Source organism: Micrasema longulum, unplaced genomic scaffold (genome assembly GCF_059751315.1).
Source record: "Micrasema longulum isolate JH-2025_06_02 unplaced genomic scaffold, ASM5975131v1 h1tg001317l, whole genome shotgun sequence".
Classification (NCBI taxonomy): Eukaryota; Metazoa; Arthropoda; class Insecta; order Trichoptera; family Brachycentridae; genus Micrasema; species Micrasema longulum.
In genome coordinates, this window is record NW_028278504.1 from 388,220 (window position 1) to 412,271 (window position 24,052).

Consider the following 24,052-nt stretch of genomic DNA (forward strand, 5'->3'; position numbering starts at 1 on the left):
TATTTTTTAAATAGATGTCTACAAAAGTCAAAAATGGTTAGAAAAACGATAAATCCAAGTAAACAAGTTAATAAAATAAAATTATCTCCGAAAATTAGTTTTCTCCTCTACATAGGTACAACGCAAATAAAAAAAAACTAAAAATGAATTCGACCACAAGAAGAAAAAGAACAATAATTTTAAAAGTATCTACCAACGAATCTTTTAATTGTTTATTCATTTTTCAAATAATCGTAAACATAATTATTTTTTGGCAAAAGTACGAAATTTGTTTAAATTTTGTACCTTTCATCTTTAGTTTAAATAATAACAATACAAAACGACAAATTAAACGCAAGTGTTATTTCAATAAATTTTCCATATAAATTGTCTCAAGTGTATTCAAGGTGAATGTAATTTTTAGAGTACTTTTGAATTTTCTACTTTTTATCTGTAGTTCGAATTATAACAACACAAAACGTCAAATTAATCACAGTTGCGGTTTAACTAAGTGTTATTTTAAGAAATTTCTCATGTAAATTGTCTCCAGTGTATTCAAGGCGAATTGAATTTTTACTGTACTTTTGGCATTCACCAAGGATTTTGATAAGATTTTGACGAGATTAGATACCTATAGCCATTGCATTTATCGAACATAGTTTTCAAAGCATTAGAGAATCGAAAATAGGTCGGTTACTAACGAGGTCAACAATCTAAACCATTTAAAAAAATGTAATTCTATTTGTAGGGTTCCACAAGGAAGCTACATGGGACCCTTATTTATTCCAATAAACGATTAGAAAATAAACTTTTAGTTTTATGAACATGCGTGTCGATTTTTGTATGCCTATAAATAATATTGTATGTGGCGTCAAAGGTATATATTGTAAAGAGTAAGCGTGCAAAGGTGGATGTAAAATGAACGACACATAAATTCTACTTTATATTTAATAAATTTTATTCAAACCAACATGGATACTGGGATCCCAATCACGGGAGTAATCTTAGATTTTAAAAAAGCTTTCGATACGGTTCATGTTGAGACAATGATAAAAAAATTAAACGACATAGGAGTAAAATTTCAAGAAAGTAAACTATTAAAATCATATTTAGCAAATCGGAAGCAGTATACATATGTAAATGAAAAAAAAAGCCTTTTGCAAACGGTAAATTTTGGAGTACCCCAAGGATCCATTTTGGGTCCAATATTATATATTTTATACATTAATGATTTGTCACTGTACAATTTCAAGGGAAAAATTATTATGTATGCCGACGACATTGGACTATTCTATAAAAATCAAACAGACGTATTAACAAACAATGACATAAACAAAGACCTAACTATGTTGACTAAATGGACAAACACAAACTTACTTACACTTAATGAAAAAAAATGCAATATTATCCATTTTGAAACTAGAAAAAAATGTCATAAAGTAGATGCTTACATAAATAATGAACGACTTACTGAAATTGAACATGTTAAATACTTAGGAGTAACAATAGACAGACAATTAACATGGACAATTCATATCAACAATTTAATTAGCAAAGTGGCGACATTATCGAGTCTTTTTTTAAAAATCAAAAACTTTGTTCCAAAAACGGAAAAAATTCTAATGTATGAAGCCTATGTAAAAACTAAAATATGTTATACGCAACTATTATGGGGAGCAGGATATCAAAATGACATAAACAGACTACAAAGACAACAAAATAAAATATTAAAGTTAGTATATGACCTTCCCTATTTAACTGCAACTAGAGAACTTTTTAAACAAACTAAGCAATTAAATATAACTGAACTCTTTCAACTAGAATCATTAAAATTTATCCATAAATTAGCCACTAATGTAATTGTAGACGAAGAACTAAAACTAATAAAAAATTGTAGTCAACATGGACATAATACGAGAATATCAGACAAATACCATATACAACTTTTTAAAACAAGACAAGGACAATCAAGACTAATGAACCAGGGACTGAAATTATACAATAAACTACCAGACAAAACTAAACAAAAGACTCAGACAAACTTTACAAAAGATGTAAAAAATATTATTTTAAACAACAGAGTATAAATGAAAAATGTATGTATTATTTTATGTAAAATGAATGTTATAATCCGTAAGGGTTTATAAATAAATTTTCAAATAAAAAAAAAAAAAAAAAAAAACACTGAGCTAAATAAAATGGGGTTCACGTGGTATAATGGCTAAGACGCGCATCTTACGTACCAAAGGGGTTCCGGATTCGATTCCCGATGAGATCGAAAAATAAAAATTTGTTGTTTTAAGCCTGGGTATTTCGTACTGTAATTGGGCCTCCGGCTGATTTGCGTGATGCGAAAATTTATCATCCGCGATTTCACGCTGACAGACCATAACAACCAGAATTCACAATAAAAAGAAGGTAACTTTCTTTTAAGTATAAGATCTCTAGAATCGCCACTGCAAGTCGTTTTTTTTTGTGATTTTTCATTATCTAGGTGCAGAACAAAGCCTGTTTTTATTTCTTATTAAAATATGTAATAAAACTCTGGGCTAAGATTTCAAATACTTGATGTAGTATTATTAGTTTTATAAATAATTTCTCAATTTACGCACATATTTTTTTTACAATGTTTTTGTTGGGAATTTTCAGACTAGTGTGACGATTGTGTGATTTCAGATTCCGGCATGAGGGAGTGTGTGGCGGCTTTGACCAGGGGACCGGGGCAGGGGGGCGCAGGGGGGCCTGACCCCCCGATAACACCACCGGACACTGAATCTCTCTTAGGTTATTTATTTTCCATCAATTAATTCATCTTCACACATATCCAGTAGACGTCTGTGGCGCTAACACCTACTTAATATTAGCACACAAAATATGTATTTAAAGTGAAAACAGTGATTGATTAATATTTATTGATTTGTGTTTTTGGTGTAAGTGTCCAACTAAATATTTATTTTAAATGTGAGTTTTGATATTTTAAGATTATTTAATCTAGTTAAACAAAGATACGGTTTTTAACAAATGTAGGCCAGTCATATTTTATGTTTATCTAACAAGAAACTAATGTTCACTTAACTTAATTACAAGATATTCTTGTTAAAAAGACAACGATTTATCAACAGTACCTACCCATACATAGAAAGCTGAAAGCTTTAAAGATCGCTGAAAAAAAACACCTAATCTTTTAAGCATCTTTTTGGTGTAAATACATATAGTATATTGTTTATTCATATATGTAAACGAAATATACACAGATGCAAAAATCACCGAAGTTGGTGAAATTGCACCCCGGGAATAATAGTGCCACAATTCAATAAAACTAATTTTAACAGGAGAGCAGTTGTTACACACAGCCTACACAGTTGTTACACACGAAAAAACAAAGGCAGTTCACTCACTTGTGCCATCTAGTTTCAAATGTTTTCAGAAAGAACTTATTTCTAATAATAAATTGTTCCTTGAATTTTACTTAGTAAATATAATACAACTTCAAAATTTTTGGTTTTAAGGTTTATCAATATTTTTTCAAATCATGCCATTAACAATTGTGAGGTAATGAAATATGTATATTTATAAACATTTCTGCATTCTTAACTCTAAAATACCATTTAAGGCTTGTGCTATTATTATTGCACAGGTGAGAAATAAATAAAAATATTTTTTATCGTTTCTAAATCCTGGAATAAATATTATAAAATTGATATTTTTTACAAGATCCATGTATTTATTTGCCTTATTCGACTGTTTGTTTTGGATAATCACGAATTGTTTTGACAATCTTTTACATTTTTAAAATTTTATTTTGACTGGCTTAACTATGACACCATACATTTTTTCGTTTCTTTAAAAAAATCCATTCACTTGTTTTATTTGTAACTTTTTTTATGGTGATACTTTTTTTCAAATGTTTATTGTTATTTACTCGAAAAAACACTTTTTTTATAAATACTTATGTATATTATTATTTAACTATTCAATTTTAGAAGAAAAAATGGATTGTGACCATAATATTTTGTCAGGGGAATGTAGTTATAGTTGAACGTTATACCTATTAGTGGCATATAAAGTTGAGAATATTTTTTTTTTGTTTATTGTCAGCTGTTGTTTAATAAATATAATATGTTTATTTCGTCAGTTGAATTGTGTTTTTTAAACAATAGAAAATTATTTGAAAATTGTAAATGTTTATATTATTTAAATCACACCGGTGCGTGTATTTTTCAGTACATAACTTACAAGTAAATTATAAATATTTCTGCTAGACAACATGAAATAAATATTTAAACAATTATTTTCTTCAGTTTTCATTGGCCAGTTTACCTGTTGACTGTGGGTGTGTTAATTTTGATATTATGCTAATAAAGGCATGTTGGTATTTTAGGGGCGGCCAGAGACAAGGACAGCAGACAACACCATCAGGGTAGAGAGAGTGACATAAAAGATAACCCCGCTTTACCTGTTTCGCTGCTCCCCTCCCCACCCCCCAATTACACAATTGAAAATTATCGCAACATGGCCCTCGACTTCTTCGCTGGATGTGTTGGAGGTAATGTTATATTTAAAATTTTAAAAAATCACGAAGTTTTGCAATCAATTTTCAATTTTAAAAAATTATGCTAGTTTTTCATTAAAAATATATTTATTTATTTTTCATTATACAATTCATTTAATTGGCTCTCTTGTAAATAACACTTATAAATTAGTCAGACTTAGACTTCCACATACCCCCTTTCTAAGGTTTTCTTCGTCTTTTTAGAGATTCCTATAAAACTAATACATATCGACGATGGAAAGGAAAAAAATTACCAAGGGACATTTTTATTTTTATTTTTTGATTAATAAAGAATTTGGTATTTTAAATATGTATTTAATTATGTAGGAATCACACCAAAATAATACGTAAGTATGAGATTTTTTAATTTATAAAAAAAAGGTTCAATTGTCTCTTCTGTAAAGTTGCTAAATGTCGTTTGGTATCTATTTCCTTTCCAGCGTCAATAAAACTACTTTTTTTTTTAAAGATAAAAATGTGGTATTTCAATATTTAATAATAGGGAATATAACTCAATCCAATTCTAAAAAATAATTCAATTAAACAAAATGATAAAGAAGAATCTACTATAGCAAAGTTTTTTACATCATTAAAATAATGTTTACGGTAATTTTTAATAAACTGTACGCAAATTAATGGACAGTGTTTGATTAATAGGGCCTGTAGCTCAATCACAAATGACTATCGACATGCTAATAAGCGACGTGATATCAATTTCTCACTGTGGTTGTTTATCGTATTCGCGATCGCAATGGAACATCCGTGAACACCTAATATTAAATGTCAAAATATTTACATTTCGCGACGTATAATCCTGCTGCGCAATCACATTTTTGAATTTTAACGGTGTGAATTTGAAAAATACTACAAAACTGCTATTTTTTTTATTTTATTTATTATTTATCATGCTATTTATTGCATTTAGCCGGCGGTTGACAAGACAAATGTCAAGAAAAGCAGTCGCCATAGTATTGTAATTTAATTTTTACTTTTTTGTATTAGATACTCTTTATTATTTTGCAAATGCAATATATTGTATTATTTTATATAGTAAACGCCGATGTTTCGCCTATAAGCTGTATTTATTTACGAGGAAAACGAAAAACAAACCGACACGAGCGTTGACTTAGAGATTACTCACGCGTTGACTTATGACTGCGATAACTTAAGCATGTTCATTGTGATCGCTTAAATGCTTAAATGTTTTTAAGCACATCGATAGTTATTTGTGATTGAGCTACTGGAGTGCTACTTAAATCTTCTGTACCCTCCAGAGAGTGATAAATTTGGGGGTGTTTATTTTTTGCATGCGTTTACACTTTGGTTCATATCTTGCCACACAGATGATTGAACTTCAAATAAATATGAGCACGTGAAATCAAACACGATGATTTTTATTAAGAACATTACTGCGACCGTAAGCATTACCTAAAACATTTAATTGGGTTGAATCGATCAAACCGAATTCGTTTTTTGAACAGTTTTTTTAAACATCATTTGACGTTTGATTATCAGGGTTGCTATTATACAAAGCAAAGTGTCGTCGCATTAAAAAAATACAAATCTCCGAATTAACCACTCTCCAGGGGGTAGAGAAGGTTCAGAATACCCCCCTTAGACATAATCCAAAAGTGTTATTTCTTTGCCACAGCTTTTATCGTTACGATAAATAATTATTATCACTTGAATTAAGAACAAATACAACAGAGATGAAGAACATTTTAGAGAAGGTAATATAGAAGTCTAGGCATCTACAGGAGTTATGACCTGTCGATGGCTGATTTAAGTGGCCACTTTACGCACTGTGTAACATTCACCATTCTGCCCATATTTAAACATCTATATTCCTTCAATTCTTATATCTGTTGATGTTTGTGAAATTAAAGAGCTAAAACCTTTATTTATGCAGGTGAGATTCATCTAATTGAATTATTTTACCTACATACTAAGCAACGCCTGAAAATGTTATCTTAAATGTTCTTTATCTCTGTTGTAATATGTAAATATAAACAGCTCCCCAGGGAGTTGAATCCAGCCCTTGTCTACAAAAATTTGGACAGTCTCAAAATATTGTTGATAAATCCATCTGGTCCATGAAGAAGTATAGAAATTGAAAAAATAACATTTTCAGGCGTTGCCTAGTATGTAGGTGAAATAACTCAATTAGATGAATCTCACCCGCATAAATAAAGGTTTCAGCTCTTTAACTTCACAAACATCAACAGATGAAAGAATTGAAGGAATATAGATGCTCAAATATGGGTAGAATGGTGAATGTTACACAGTGTGTAAAGTGGCCACTAATCGTGAAGAAAAAAACCTAATTTCATTTAAAAAAATAGTCAAAAAATTATTAAACAGCAAGTGAAACTTAAGTGTATAAATACATCTTATTCTTTAATTATTATTAAACTATGTACTTACTTATAAATTTTTTAAAAAATGTAATGTAACCCGCAGACAAGCTTTGGCTTTGCGGGAGCAAAAATACAATTTTGTATGTTACTTATTTGTTAAAATGAATAAAACTTAATAAAAAAAAAAAATTTAAAAAACCAGCCATTGACAGGTCATAAACCCTGTAGATGCCTAGACTTCTATATTACCATCTCTTAAATGTTCTTCATCTCTTTTGCAATATGTTAATTATTGTAATAACTTTCATAACAATCATATAATTAAATTAACACTTTGAGTACCGGCCGAATACACATAGAATTTACCCTGTGCCGGCCCATTTTTGTGAAATTTCATGCTTTGTGAAGGGTTTCTTAAACGTGTCATAATTATGAAAATACTAGGTTAAATCAATTTTTACTTCATTTATTTATTTGAAACAATTTAATAAGGCATTTTTGTATGATAGTTTTGCCAACTTTGGTCTTTATGGAGAGCCACATTGCAATGTTCGCACATATTCCTACAGCGTCTCACTCCTTTTTTTGTGCTTTGTATCATGGAGCAGTGTAAACACGTGATTATAATAACCACGCGTTGTGTCCTGGTCCCGTGTTTTCACGTAGTTTACCAGCAGCGAAAAAGTAATATTAAAATTCACTAGATGTCAATAAAATTTGAAATCGGGTTGTGGTCCTGTGGCTAGTGTCTCGAACTCACGGACCGAAGGTCCGTGGTTCGAATCCCACTCTACCCCAACTCGATTCCATTTTCTAATAGTGAGTTATTTACAATTCGTTGAAAATGGCCCTCAAAATTAAATATTTGGGTAAATCATAAGAACGCAAATATTTCTTTTTATAAAAAAAATAATTTAAAAAAATATTTAAAAAAATGCACTTTTTTAAACATCAGGTAAATCACGTGAAAACACGGAACCGGGACACAACGCGTGGTTATGTAAATTACGTGTTTACACGGCTCTGGGATACAAAGCCAATTTGAAAAATATCAATAATTAACTTTTTTTTATTTTCATATGCTGTGTTTAGACATACTTGAAAAGCAATATCGAAACAAAAAAAAAGTTATTATTATACCAATGTCGTACGTATTGTTTATTGTTTGAGAACCATAATAAATAAAATAAAATAAAAATAATTTTATTATTATTTTTTTATTTATTTATTTATTTATTAGTTTATACATACAATGTTACAAAAATGGCACAAAAACACTCTGGCAAATTCTGCTTGTACTAGGAGTAGGCTCAGTATATGAAGGGTCGGCAAGCCAGAAATATTAATATGCCTAATGTTGCAATCGGTTCCTATATGGGCAAATGCCTGTTCTAAGAAACCGAGTTGTTATAACAACAAGAGCATTTTGGCGGGCATTTTACTGGAAGTAATCTTTTTCAGCCAACCAAAAAACAATATTTTCCAGCCACTCAAAGAACAATCTGGTTCGAACAAAAATTAGTCAAAAATTGTATATTTAAAAGGAAAAAAATAGACATAATTATTTTCAAATTACAGCTGTTTTTTTAATGGGCAGATAAAGCTTGCACATCTATATAATGAGGAAAGTAGGATCAGGTACTATTATGCCAATTAGGAATGGACTGTAATTTTCCTTTATTGTAAAATAATAAGTGGTTAGAAGTTATTTAGTATTTATAATTCATATTTTAGGTATACCAAAGTGTTTATTTGTTATTTTGTTAATATATCTTATTTTGAATATGCGAATATATACGTGAAGTATTTATGAAGTGTTTGTGTGCTGAATGAACTCTGATAGTAGCGACCTTTCAGAAATTGTGATTCGCAATCGCAAACGTTCGATGATTAGGTTTGTTATACAATTAAATGCTTATTTAATATGCGTATGTACCTATATTATATTCTGGCGCAATATTATCAGAATATAACGTGTAGGAGAGTAATATACACAGGCGAATGAAATGATTCTGGGCCAATTTAGTAAGGTTCGCTGGAATCGTGTTTAAGGTCTATATATTAATAAAATCATCAATTTACATACTATTTTTATTTGTCAAATCTAGGAGAGGTGCTTGCATTTGAAACTGCCCAGCTGCCAATTTTACTTAAAATAACACGAAGTTTGTCCTCGTTACAGGGTGTGCCGGAGTACTCGTCGGACATCCTCTGGACACGGTAAAGGTGCACATGCAGATGCCGGGAGCCGCCTACAGGAGCACCCTGGGCTGCCTCCGGGAGCTGGTGGCGCGCGGGGGGGCGAGGGGGTTGTACCGCGGACTGTCCAGCCCCATGGGAGGGGTGGCGGGCGTCAACGCCATGGTTTTCGGGGTATACGGCGGGCTCCAGCGCCGCCTGCCCGAGCCGGACTCGCTGCGCAGCGCCGCCATCGCGGGGGCCGCCGCCGGCCTGGCGCAGTCCGTGGTCTGCAGCCCCGTGGAGCTGGCCAAGACGCGCCTCCAGCTGGGCGGGGGCGGCGGGGGCCCGCTGGCGTGCCTGGCGGCCGTGGCGCGCGCCGAGGGCGTGCGCGGCGTGTTCCGCGGGCTCGGGCTCACGGCGCTGCGGGACGCGCCCGGTCTGTCCACCTACTTCCTGTCGTACGAGGTGCTCACGCGCACGGCGGACGGCGCGCCCTGCGGCGTGGTGCACACGCTGGCGGCGGGCGGGCTGGCGGGCGTGCTGTCCTGGCTCGTGTCCTTTCCCGTGGACGTGGTGAAGTCGCGCGTGCAGGCGGACGGCATGGCCGGCCCGCGCCAGTACGCGGGCGGCCTGGACTGCCTGCGGCGCAGCGTGGCCGCCGAGGGGCTCAGCTTCCTCACGCGGGGGCTCGGCTCCGTGCTCATCCGCGCCTTCCCCACCAACGCCGCCTGCTTCGGGGCCGTGACCCTCGTCATGCGCGCCGCGGGGGCCGAGGGCTCCTCCACCACGTGGGGCATCCAGTGCGCGCCCAACTGCGCCGCGCACGCCTACCGCAGCCTCGTGTTCACCGGCGCCTTCAGCGAGGCCGTGTGCGCTAACGACATCCGAGACATGCACGAGGACTTCGCCGCGTTGCGGCCGCTGGAGGCCGACCGGTACCCGCTCGGCCCGCTGCAGATAGAGTTACTTCCCGACGGAGGAGTGGCCAGTTGACCCTCGTAGTCTCCGACCCGCGCGAGCGTCAACCTCGGGGCTGGTCCCCGCCCCGCCCCTCCCCGCCCCGCCACGCCCCGGGGGCCCGGAGCCCCTGGCCGAGCTGCCGGACAGGATCGGCGAACGAAGACTGATAGAAAAACTAAAAATCCCTTACCGACTTTGTTTCGTCGCGTTTCCATAGGTACCTTAATTTATACAAAAATATTTAATAAATAATTTATTATCTTTTAGTCTGTTGTTTTACTGAGTGCGAGTGTGTTCCAATCTCGAGCCGAGATAGTCCAAGCCACAGGTCAAGCAGAAATAGATAGATGACATTCTGGGAAGATATTCGCGAAGCGCTTATTTTCAAACCCCGTATAATTTTTTTGGTAAGTATCTTACCAGACCTTGTACCCACTTCTCTCAATAAAATATTATATGCGTACACAAAGTAAATAAACCCATTAGAATCCCGAAAATAATGAGTCGCAAAGAAATGTCCCCCTTTGAACTAATTTATCCCGCGTTGTAGAAAACAAGCGTCAGAATAATTAGAAGGAAAATTGCCGAAAATAATTATACAGCTTTCATGCAAATCGCTGTAGCTGCGATTCGCGGGACATTAGTTCAAAAAGTGGAATATTATGGAGAACAGCACTAGACACTGCCTTTCCAGGCGTGTTCATTTTATAAATAATATAAATTATTCTTGAAAATATAGACTACCGACAAACAATAGAATATTTTTTTGCGCATCGATTTAAACAAGATTCTTTATTAAATAACTTAAAAAACAACTAAAAATAATATTTTTCGTAAAATCCATTTTTTGTGCATGTGCACCAAACATAGTAATACTTATACATAAAAGAAATAATGTTTTATTTAAATCACAGCACCTTTACCAACTGCAAAACAGATTTGATACAATCAAATGATGCATTTAATTTATTTTCTTTTATTGAGAATAAAAAAATATATATGTTACAATACGTATTTAAAAAAAAACTAGAATAGTAATAATGATAAAAGTTATCATGATTTATTAACAAAAATAACAATTACTTTATATATTACATGTTTTAGGTAATATATTTCTCTGGATTATGTCAAGTCTGGATAACTATGTACACATTTTTATGCAAAATAACAATAACATGACTACCCACTAGTTAATTATACATAATACAATATTTAATGGTACTATTTATTTTTTAATAATGTTTTTGGCAAATTTCCCGATTTTTCTCCAACTAAACCCAGTAACCAATTTTTGACCAATTTATTTAATTGAATCCGGGTCATGCTATTGCAATGTTCAGGTAACATATTAAATATTTTGGGGCCCAGAAACCTGAAGAAATTGATTTTCAAAGATCTCCTTATTTTATTATTTATATTGGTATTAGTTTTTATTATTTTTAGTATTTAAAAATACGTTTATTTATTTTAATTATTAATGATATATTTTTCATTTATATTTACGCTTCAATTTTTATTATTATTTGTATGTTTCCTAATTCATACTTATTTTTAATTTTATTAATATTATTTATTTATTTATACATATTTTTTGCTTACAAACTATAATTAATAATAAATATAATGTGACCTCACTGGGGTTCCCGTGCCGAGGACACTTAACAATATACTTTTTTGAAATTACAATTGAGAATAAACAAAAAAGACTAACTTAAAAAACAAATATAATTAACAAATATTCAGACAGTTTTAAAAACAAGGTATTTATGTACATCTATATTATTTATATTAAAAGACACAATGAAAATAACAAAAACCTAACATAAGCTATACACTTGTGAAGCAATTAATTCAGTATTGGTTTGGGCGAATGAGACAATCCATTTTACTTCTACCTAGCTGCACTATCCATTTTTTTATAGCCTTTTTAAACATTTTCTCGTTACTAATTGTTTTAATAGATAGTGAAAGTAGGTTATAGATTTTAATTGAATTATACTCAAAATCCCCTTGTCCGAAAGTGGTATTAGTTTGTATTTGTTTAAGTTGTCTATGTGTTGAGGATCTAGTTATTATATTATTATTATTATTTATATTATTTAAATTGTTTAAGCATAATTTAATGAAAAAACACATGTAACAAAGAAAGTCATGCCTAAACACAGGAATTTCCTAGCTAGTCAGGACCTGAAACAAAGAACCTCTGTACATTATTAGATTTTAATGAATTTACAACTGTGATATAAATCCATTAAAAAAATAAGACTTGCCGTCCAATTAGATGTATTCATTAAAATTTAAGTATTTAAAGCAACAATTTAAAAAACAAAATAATAAATTACTAAATATACGTTCAGTTTTTATCAAAAAACATGATAATAATTTCAAAGTTTAATCAGAAAATTTTCATCGATTTTGAGTGAAAATATTAAATGGTTTCCATACTTTCCAAAAAAATTAATCAAATGAAAAAACATCGTAACATACATGTTATTTTGTAAATATTTTTCAAAACAAATAAACTATCACGCCGTAAGGGTTAGGCAGAGAGGATAGAACGCCACATCTTTGGATACAGGTCTCGCTTCCTCTACATTCATACATCTTCCCATGCACGCGAGTCGATTATTCTGACTTTTAACATGTCCATCTTCAAGAATTTGTTGGATTTGGTCATGCCATGTCTTCTCCTATTTCTGCATCCATCAACATTCGCAAGGTAAATATTTTAGCCATTCTTTCGCTGTTCATTCGCTCTACATGTCCAAACCAACGCAGAGGTCCTCTGTTGATTTTGTCGATAATGCTTATTTAAGCCTTACATAAATTATTTATTTATATATACGCCCAATGGGCATTTTTAAGGCATATTTATACATTGAAAATTATTATAAAGGAAAGTAGAAAGACACACTGGTATATAGTAGACTCGGTGGGAGTGGAAGCGGGAGAGAGGTGTTTATAATTGAATTTGATTCAGTGATCGTTTGAAAGAAGCAACTTATTATCAAAGAAATCAAGACTGGTATGTTTGTTAGTAGACCTAAGAATTCTGGGCATAGAAGAATGAAAACCATAGTTAGTTCTATGGTTATCGGTATGAAAGAGTAAGTTTCGTCTGAGGTTTCTAGTGGGAATATTTAATTTAATGTACGGATCTCAACATTTGTTCATCTATCGTTCATAGTTTTACCACACATTCGCCTGAGAGATCGCATTTCGACAGCATTCAGCCTACTTTCATCCCTGTTTTTCCAAGTTCATACTTCGCTCCTATACATCAGGGTCGGGACCAGGACTCCATTGTAAACTGCTAACTTTGCCTCCTCCGACAAACATTTATTTGAACATATTACAACAGAGATGAAGAACATTTAAGAGAAGGTTATATAGAAGTCTAGGCATCTACAGGGCTTATGACCTGTCAATGGCTGGTTTAAGTGGCCACTTTACACACTGTGTAACATTCACCATTCTGCCCATATTTTAACATCTATATACCTTCAATTCTTTTATCTGTTGATGTTTGTTAAGTTAAAGAGCTGAAACCTTTATTAATGCGGGTGAGATTCATCTAATTGAATTATTTCACCTACATACTAGGCAACGCCTGAAAATGTTATTTTTTCAATTTCTATACTTCTTCATGGACCAGGTGGATTTATCAACAATATTTTGAGTTTGTCCAATTTTTTGTAGACAAGGACTAGGAAACATTTATTTACCAAGGTTGATTTAAGTGCACCGTTCACTCTGTTCCCAGCACTCACCCTCCTTTCAATATATTTCTCAGTCATTCCATCCCTAGTAAACATACTTCCCAGATACACAAATTCCTCTATCTGTTTTAGTATAACCCCATTCACAGTGATTTCACATTTAGTCATACTTTCATTTCTTTCAAAAACCATCACATTCGATTTATCGACATTCATCAGCAAATCGCTTTCCTCGCATACATCGTAGAACTTCGTTACCAAGAATTGCAGTTCCTCTTTGTTGTTAGCAAGAAGCACGGCATCATCAGCATACAAAAGACAATTGACAGTTAAATCACCCATTTTCGCTCCCATTCTTAAGCCTTTCAGTTCTTTCATACAGTTATCGAAATACACGTCGAGCAGCCATGGCAATATCACACATCCCTGTTTGACTCCTTTATGAATGTCAAACCACGATGTGTATGATTCATTTATCCCAACACATGCTGTGCTGTCTTTATACAGAGAAGCAATAGCCCGTGTCAGGTTTCCGCTCACTTCATACTCCGAGACACCTTCCATAATTTTTCTGTCAACTTTATCAAGCGCTTTTTGCAACTCGAAAAATTTTTCACGTTATATAAATTAAGACATTCCAACCGAAAATAAATAAAAGTATGTAATTTGTCTGGAATTGGTTAGCAATCTTATTTTATTATTTATTTATTATGGTTCACAAACAATACACAAAACGTTAAGCATAGTAATCCAAATTTATAAAATATTTATTAGTTTTACTTAAACGGCATAAATTGCCTTTAACATATAAATTGAACAAAAACATGAAAGTTTATAAATATATAAAATTGCATAACCATAACAATACTAGCAAGTAAATAAAAATATAAAATTCTTGGTTAAAAGCTAATGTTGTTTACACTTGAACATAATTCTGTATCTTGAATTACAAAGTGTTAATTAAAAGTGCAAAGTGATCTCTAAAACAAGCCAATTACAGGTTATAAGCTCTGTAAATGCCCAAACATCTGTAAGAAGTTTCTGCATTTCTGTTTAGATATTATGAATTATAAATAAGAAAAAATATTTTTAAATAACTCAATCACTTGATTTCAATCATATTCAAATCGTTGCTTCACAGAAGAATGCTTCGTATATTGTAGATAGATTTGGTTAGAAATGTAGGTGTCCCGAGGAGATCTAATTACAGCAGATAATTGACAATCCGTAAGATTTTCTATCTGGGTCACATTCTGCGTTGAGACAAGTATAAAGTCCTCCATATTTTACTAATGGGCAAGATTGAGGGGCCAAGTGAATCTGGCAGAAGGCAAACGTCTTTACAGGACCGAAAAGAGGTGTGTGGAGGATTTGTTCCGAGCAGCGCAAGACAGAGGCCTTTTTAGAAGTGACTGAAAAAGAATCACCAGATAATAATCACAAAAAAATTTTTTGAAAGATAAATTAAGTCACTTTTAAAAAGATGTTTGTATGTTGCACCTCCCCTGGTAGAAGACTTAGGCTAGGTCCCTATAAATATGTAAGCTTCGCGATAACGTTAGCTTTTCAAATAATTTCGAGCTCACGAGAAGTTCAGCTGTTTCTTCTGCATTACTTCATATTTAAAAAATGGAAACAGGTAGAAAAAAAGCTCTTATTATGTACATAATTAAACTCTTAATTCAACAAAGACAAAGAAATTAAGAAGTAAAGGGTCAAAAACATTTTTTTGAAAACCATTTTTTTTAGTACTAAAAAAATCTGATAGAAACAGACTACGAAGACAGCAAAATAAAATATTAAAGTTAGTATCCAACGCCAACTAAATAACATTTAAAAAAAAACAAAACAATTTAATGTAACTGGACGAAGAACTAAAACTTGGAAAAAATTGTAGTAAACAAGGACACAATACTTGAATATAGGAATAATACCAATATCAACGACAGTCGAGACTAATAAACAAGGGACTGAAATTATACAATAAAGACGAAAGACTCACACAACCTTTCCAAAAGATGTTAAAAATATAACAATGAACAATGGAGTATGAATTTAAAAACGAAAAAATGTATTTTTAAATTAATGTAATCTGTGAGGATCTATAAATTAGTTTCAAATAATAATAAATAAAAAAAACCATCGCTGGTCAGTAGGTTGGTTACGATATATGGATGTTCAAATATACACAGTATTGCTTTTGCTACACAGAGCTCACTTTGAGGCTCTTTCTAGCTGCTATTTTCATTGTTAGGAGCTACTCTTTTAATTGAGAAAGCAATTATTTTTTTGTAGATTTGACCATTTCTTAAGGCGAATTATTGTAAAATGCAGGAAAATTCGGCTCTAACGCCTCATCTGACCATTCAACGATACAGTTATTAAGGTGATGATTACTTCCGAAAAATATTTAAATTATCTACATATAACTTCGAGCGCCCTTGAGTTGATTTTCCCAAAAATGCCGCGTTATAAATTATTCAACTAAATATAAATATATACCTCATTTTGAAAAAATATATACATTTTTTTAGTCCGGACATTGATTCATTCATTTCGTTGAATATAAATGGTTCTTTTTTTTCTAATTTATTAGTAACTTTCTTGCGAGAACATAAAACCATTTTTTTTTAAATCACTCTGTTCTATTTTCTAATACGAGTTGTAATATCTAGAGTAGATGCTAATACACAAACATTGTTAATGTGGTATATTTTTGTACATATTTAATATTCTTTAATATTATATTTCAAGGTTTCCTGTCCGCCCTAATCTGGCTATGCGCGATGGCGTATGTAGAGGGCGGAATATCCGATTCGGAGGTGTTGCCCCTGGACGGGGGCGCACCCCTTCTGGCGGGGCTGGTACCCGAAGGCGAGGGGGTGGTGACTCCGGACTTGGGCTGCAGGAGACGTCTCTATAGGACTACGGTCCAGCGCCAGGACTCGGCGGGGAAACGATGCTCCGGGACGGTCACACTGGCTGCTTGCTCGGGACGTTGCGATTCGCATGAAGTAGGTCATATTTGTATTTATTTTCCGTTATTTTCTGACTGAAGTGCGAAAAATCATTTTCCCTTTCAGTCTTGTAGGATCGACGGGTTTAGTGGAGCTCTCAAAGTGGACTATGTGAGATGGTTAAGTTACCAATCTCTCTGAGCCTGTTTCACCCTTACTTAGAACACTGGTTACGCTCCAGGGATCTGCGTTACCCCTCTTCGTGATCCACTTCCTCAACTTTGTTAACTTAGCCTTGGCTGCGGTCCCAATTTGGAACTCACACTGCATTCTCCGTCATGCAGAGAAACTAGAATAAATTGATAGTACTGACCATGGGAATTTTATTGATAATAAATTGACAAACTTTTAAAGATTCTATGTTTTATTTATGTTCAAAGCATTGACTTTGCGGTCAAACATTTGAATGAATGTTAGTAAATATAAGTATTTAACCACTTACTATATATACTGCGGTGACGGCAAAGGTGGAAGTGTATTTTAGTATTTGCATATCGGTGTAGTAAGTGTCCTGACGAAGAGAGGGTTACGTTTCGAAATCGGTAGACATAAAAAGTATGAGGTTAAATACTAATATTTACTCACATTAATTTCTATGTTTTGTTATTTTCACGTTTTGATTGTTAAGAAATATCAAATTTTCGCTTAACTAGTTTTAAAAAAATGATAGTGAATATGCGAAACCAAAGAAAGACACTAGTCTTTATAAAGAGTTTCGGGAAAGGGGTAGGCGCTTTCATTGTATCCGTCATTTTAAGGCTTTTTGCCAAAAAAATCACGAATTTTTCTTGTTTTCTGGGATTAGTTTGCAGCAAACACTCGCACAAGCTTCACAATTCAGTCAGGTCTTTTTAACTGGTCAAAATAAGTCCATATATTTAGAATATATATTTGATTATTTTAATTTGAAAGTTGAGAAAATCCTTTGCGTCTTGGACTGGCCTCCCTTTCATAAACCACTACCCCTCTCCTACTTAGCCGCTTCCCTGGGCCGCGTCCGGTGCGTATCGTTTCGTTGGTAAAATACGTTTTTAATCTCAATTCTATCATTTTTTTAAAACTATTTAGGATGTTTTTAAAAGTACATCGTAAAGAATAATCCTCATACGTTTCGCGGTATGGCCCTCAAAAACCGCCTATATTATTAACACATATATGTACTTTTCAAATTTGTATGTATTTTTTTAATAAATATTTTTATAAGTAAACCTTCCTTGAACATGAAAACATACACGAAGAAATAAAAAAAAGAACAATTCATGTTGGACTTGCCAAAAAAGAGTCAGGTTCTTGTGTTTGGCAAATGTACAAAATAATATAACAGAAAGTGTCTTGGTGGGATTTCAGTTTTATTAAAAATATGATAATTGAAATTTGAAAACTGTAAAAATGTATAAGTTAACGAAAAGGCGGACTGTAAATGAAAATAGAACTTTATTCAGTTTTGTGAATTGGGAAATATTTGAGAAAGGAATAGGAACACGGAATGGATACCTACCTTTAATATGGTCTGAATGTTCTTCAATTTCTGGCACTGGGTGACAAAATGAACTATAAAATGAGACAATGTTTTCCACGACGCGCGACGATTCCAACCACTTTTTATCCGATTTTATGTCAAGTCAAAAATGTTGTTTTGTTTTTGTTCTAAATCCGAATCTTATAATTTTGAATATCTTCTATCTTGATGTTCGGTAGGTACCATAAGGATGGGTCAAAAGAAGGATGGGAACGAAAGGTAATCGGCCAGGAATAGTATCGATAAATGCTGTTATTTACTTAACAGTATGCTTATATTAATTAAATAAAAAAACAAAAAAAATATATAAATAAAATAGTAACAAATAATTAAATAAACAATTAAAAATTGAACAAACATACTGACTGTTACATCCTACAGAATTCGGCCCCCCGGCTCTCGGTTGATTAGAATCTCGTTTACCTTTGGGCCTTATCGTTTCTTTGGGCCTTACATTTTTTTGTTGCTCGAAGTAATCAAAATCTAATAAAGAATAATCTTTTGCTCAAAATAATGCTACAAAAACCACACAAAATTTGGAGAATAATTAAACTAAGATTTCTATTAAGCTGAGCCAATTTTTTTATACTTTAATGTAGTGTGTTATCAGCGATATGATTTTTTAAAGTTTTGTAATGATATTACTCCGCGTGTGACATCACAAGTTCTCTTTAATGAGTTCTGCTGAACGGCGAATTGGCTTCCCGTGAACCTGAAATCTATTAAAGCACTATATTATCGGTTGATTCGGAAGAACTGGTAACTTCGTTCAAAGTGGTTCGTTTTCATTAAAATCATTTTCATTATTTTTTCATACATTTTTCAAGAAACTTCGCATTACAATAATTTTTACCGCGCGTAAGACAACCATTTTTGATATCCAATTTCCCGTAGCACTAAACTCCCTCATTCAAGATGCGAATATGGTTTCAGATATCTGAGTGGCGGTTTCCCTGGAAGCGCTCCCGGCACCCCGTGTGCGGGTTCAGCGCGCGGGTGCTCTCCGTGGTCGTGCTGGATGCGTGCGAGGAGGGCGCAGCGCCCAGCGCGCGCCTGCTGCCCGTGGCGCGCCCCTCGGCGTGCCGCTGTCGCGCCTGTCGCGCCTCCACCACGTCGTGCGGGTGGCTACCCTGAAAGAAAAACATAACTCGAAAAATCCAATTTTTTTATATATTTTTTTTATTTTAAATTTTCATTGATAAACCCTTACGGGTTAGATACATTTATCAAAATATTTATACTTTTAAAATTCATATTCTACTGTTGATGATTTTAATATTTTTTAAATTTTTTGTAAAGGCTGTCTGAGTCTTTTGTTTAGTTTTGTCTGGTAGTTTATTGTATAATTTCAGTCCCTTGTCTCGACTGTCCTTGTCTCGTTTTAGAAGGTTGCATATGATATTTTTTCTGATATTCTCGTATTGTGTCCATGTTTACTAAAAAATTTTTTAAAGTTTTAGTTACAGTGGCTAATTTGTGAATAAATTTTAAGGATTCTAGTTAAAAGAGTTCAGTTACATTTAATTGCTTAGTTTGTTTAAAGGGTTCTTTAGTTGCTGTTAGATAGGGGAGGTCATATACTAACTTAAATATTTTATTTTTCAAGATTTAGTTCTTCGTCTACAATTACATCAGTGGCTAATTTATGAATAAATTTTAAAGTTTATTTGCAAAAATACCATTTATTTAACGTCGTTATTTTTAACAAGAATATTTTTAGTCTGTACATGTCCATAAGTAATCATCATCATTTCCCTATCAGCACACAGTGGTGCATAAGGCACTGCATTGATACTCACATGGTACAAATATCTATATGCACAGTTATGAATGTTACACTGTAAGTAAAGTTATCACTTGGACCCGCAAATACGGCCATTAGTCCTGTAAAATACTAGATTTTCATATTGTCTTTTCGAAAGTGTTCTCCATCTTAGATCAAGCTATATTATCTGGACTATAGTGCAAGCAGAATATTGGTCGGGGTGTTTTTTGAGCCATTTTGTAAAATATAAAATGTATGAATAAATAAATAAATAAATTTCAATTTAATTCAGACTCTATTGTCTACAACAAATTGTAATACGTAGGTGGTCAAAAACTCTATTTTTTTCCAGTTTAAGCTTTCATTTGCTTAGGCCGTGGCTTATTAATGCTCCGGAATTTGACGCCGCCGCCGGTTAAATCTAGGCCGCGATTACAAACGCTATCTTTATCGATTCATATCGAGACGGTATAACGTAAAATCAAAATATTTGTTCGAAAATGTGTATGAATGTTTCAAGTATCATTGTCATGTAACTGATCATGTTTAGAATAAAAATGTTGTATACGTTTTCTATTTTTCATCCAGAGGACTTAATTTTGCTTTGTACATAAAATTGAAGATAAATTATAACTTCCCATTGTAATACGGGCCCTGGGCCCGTTTGTCATATCATGTTATGTATGTTGAATAACGGCTTAACGTGGTAAGTCAAACATATCTTGTTTTATCGTCTTTGTTTTAGATGGCTAAATAGGGCCTTGGGTCCGTATTACAATGGGAAGTTAACAGTTATCTTCAATTTTATCTACAAAGTAAAATTAATTTTTCTAAATGAAAAATACAATTTTCTTAAAATATTTTTTCTCAACGTGTTCAATTACAGGTAATCGATCAAGATACTTTAAATTTTCATAACTTCCAATTGTAATTGTTATTACAATATGAAACTACACAAAGTTTATTAAGGTGTTCTATTAGGGTGTGTTGACCTTTTTTTACTGATTGTTCATTTTATTATTTTATGTACTTACTTACAAGGTGCGTGGAGTGTCTTTAATTGGTGTCTATGATTAAACTATTAAAAATCTAATTTCGTCAAACTAAGTAAGTTTAAAAAGTCTTTTAAAAAGTAGTAATGGTTTCCAATTATGATATTTATTTATTTATTTTAAAGTAGTATATATAGTAACATTAAAAAAAAATACAGTTTAAAGACAGACCCGCAAAGTTTCTAAAAAAGAATCATACATATTATTCAATTGTGTTACAACAAAAGGGTGTGTTTATGTGTATGGTATGTCAAAGACATCTTGTTTTGCCGTCTTTGTTTTAAGATAGCAAAATATGATATTTCAAATACGGCTTGTTTTGTTAGACACTACTCTATTTCTAAAGATGGTATGTTATGTCTGTTGAAAAATGTCTAAATATGGCGTGTCAAATAATTATATCTTGTTTTGCCGTATTTGTTCTAGATGGGTAAATATGGAATATCAAGGAAGTCTAAAAATAAATTGGAATTTTTCAGCATTTTATGTAAACACGCTATAAAAAATAAAAAGTATCATGGAGAAACAAATTAATGCTAAACGCATCTACTAACACTAGAATTAGGCTTGTAAACTAAAATCCCGATTTTTCAAAGCCTATCACACTTTCAAATTGCTCCCTCAAAATTCATTAAAAAATACACATATAACTTAGCCATTTTTCCACTTAATTATTACTTTGTGTCCATGATGAAGAAAACAGTTATGCAAGGGTTAAGTTGATCCTCAATATATACTTAGTTTTAGTCTCAGAGTAATGATTCGCTAGAGAAGCCCACTTTATTTTTAAAAATTTATTTCACTGTTTTAAAATGAACAGAAGTTCTTTGTTTCAGGTCCCGACTGGCTAAAAAATTCCCGTGTTTAGGCGAGTCTTTTTTTTCATTAAATGATTCTTAAAAAATCCAATAATAATTATTCTACCAAAATTTTTTAATAAAAGTACATTAGAAAACATCCCGATAATAATAAAAAATGGGGCACAAATATAAATGAGAAAATATACTAATATTGATGTTTTTTGTTGATATTTCTTGATAAAACTCTAAAGTTGATGATTATTATAAAATTACAAATAAACTTATCATAATCATTAGAAAATATACCATTAATAATTTTGAAATCAAACATAAATCTTACATACTAAAAATAATTTTAAAATTGAAACAAAACTATGCAATCGAAATATTTATTGCATAGAACAAAAGCGTTGTAAATTTTTGGTTTGCTAAACTAAAAAGTTTAACAACAAACGTGCAACGGATGGTTTTGGTTTGCGCTTGTAATTTTCGACCCGAGTATTCACGGCTCGTTGTATTGCTGTAGGTAAACTGAAAACTGTTAACTTCGTGGTTGATAAGCATATAATGGTTTTTGTCCATAGGTGCGACTCTATTAACCAGTGGCATATAATTACACAGCGGTTTCAACCCCTTTCCTAGATACACAAACATCTCAGCAATCGAGGAATTATTTAAGAATGAATTATGGAAATCCACTATCCAGGCATTTACTCATAGTGCTTATGGCCTGGACTGACATTGGCTATTTGAAATGATAACTTTTCTCACTGAGTATCAGTGGCAATGTTTGACGTTTGGCTGGGCAGGTGTAAGGTGGTCTATGTGGGTACCTACTAATTGATTTTTACATATACATTAAACGAATTGTTATTACTTACGTATTATGTACGGTTGAAATGCTTTTTTAACATTTTACTTGATAAGGTAAGGAATAATAAATGTTTAGGGTGTGTGATTAAGTAAATGATTTAGAAAGTAACAGAGAGAGAATTTTTTCTGATTGTTTTTGGAACATCGTAGGATGAAAAATATTGGATATCTCCGTCATTTTTTTATTGGAAAAATATTTCGCAACCTAGTTTCGCAGGCCGTCAATGACGATCTTTAGACTTTATTCGGCGGAATTAAGGGGCGCTGGATTGCCATGGGAAGAAGCGAGAGTGCTGGCTGAGTGCGATAGGGTCTCCTGGAGGCAACTGGTGATGTCCACATGCTCCACTTAGGAGCGGATGTGGAAAAGAAGAAGTTGAGATCCTCAATTAGCGTAGGATTTTTGCATGGCAAAATCTACATTTTCTGGCTTATTACAAATTAACAGCACGAAATTTGCTATTAACAAGCAAAAAATGCAAAATGTAGTATGTCAACTAAGTTTCTAATTATTTTTCCAGTAGAATTTTTTTTTTGACAATCTGGTCTTCTTACGTTTTATTATTATCTTTATTTTAAAATAAGCAAAAAAATACGATGATAATGGTACTAAAATTTTTTTCGTGAGACGTCGGATAAGTTTTCTACAAATGTTTAAATATACATATTTTAAATAACCCAAAAACGAGGCGTTCCGCTGTCTGTTCAAAACGGCTCGTATAACGTTTTAGCCCTGAACTTGCAAATAATGTTTATTATAATCACATCATGACGCGTGATGCCAACTGCGAGCCGTTTTCTATGTGCTCATTTTTAAACCCAAAAATTATAAATGAAAACTTATTTGGATAGTTTTATTATTAGAATCTTAAAAATTCGCTCTAAATACATCGGTAGTCAGATGGCAGAAGGGACCATCTGTAATTTTCAAAAATGTTCAGGAGAGCTGAAATATGTCTCAATTTCAAGACTTCAATTCACAAACTAAAATATTTTAGTGCTGCTTTCCAATAATAAATTACCATTTTAAATGACGCTGATTTTATTTTATTTTTCTGAGTGTATTTACTGAAATATTGATTAAAACTCTTGAAAACTTAAACACAGACAAAAATACAGATGGTGCCTTCTGCCATCTGACTTCCGACATACTATATTTTTAACGTTATTTCCGACTTTTGAAAATACCCTATTCTTTTCAAAATATGGCCAATTTACAATATGCCCCGTGGTTGCTTATTGAAATAAAATCTACATGTAATATGCCCTATGGTTGCG

General features: G+C 33.2%; 2 protein-coding genes across 4 annotated transcripts; both read left to right on the forward strand.

Moving 5' to 3' along the window:
- The first annotated feature begins 241 nt into the window (after positions 1-241).
- On the forward strand, positions 242-10,295 carry LOC148275923 (mitochondrial basic amino acids transporter-like). Of its 3 annotated transcripts, XM_088235034.1 has the most exons (4): positions 242-386; positions 2,656-2,763; positions 4,361-4,525; positions 9,071-10,295. In XM_088235034.1, exons 2-4 carry the CDS (start codon positions 2,664-2,666, stop codon positions 10,060-10,062), a joined length of 1,257 nt encoding a protein of 418 aa, XP_088091160.1. In that variant the 5' UTR covers positions 242-386; positions 2,656-2,663; the 3' UTR covers positions 10,063-10,295. The 3 variants fall into 3 exon arrangements, with proteins under 3 accessions (XP_088091160.1, XP_088091161.1, XP_088091162.1); XM_088235035.1 differs by lacking the exons at positions 242-386; positions 2,656-2,763 and adding an exon at positions 2,781-2,940; XM_088235036.1 differs by lacking the exons at positions 242-386; positions 2,656-2,763 and adding an exon at positions 2,782-2,909.
- A 5,034-nt stretch (positions 10,296-15,329) lies between these two features.
- On the forward strand, positions 15,330-19,418 carry Gpb5 (Glycoprotein hormone beta 5). The gene is made up of 3 exons (XM_088235037.1): positions 15,330-15,387; positions 16,503-16,762; positions 19,218-19,418. Exons 1-3 carry the CDS (start codon positions 15,378-15,380, stop codon positions 19,416-19,418), a joined length of 471 nt encoding a protein of 156 aa, XP_088091163.1. The 5' UTR covers positions 15,330-15,377.
- The last annotated feature ends 4,634 nt before the right edge of the window (positions 19,419-24,052 follow it).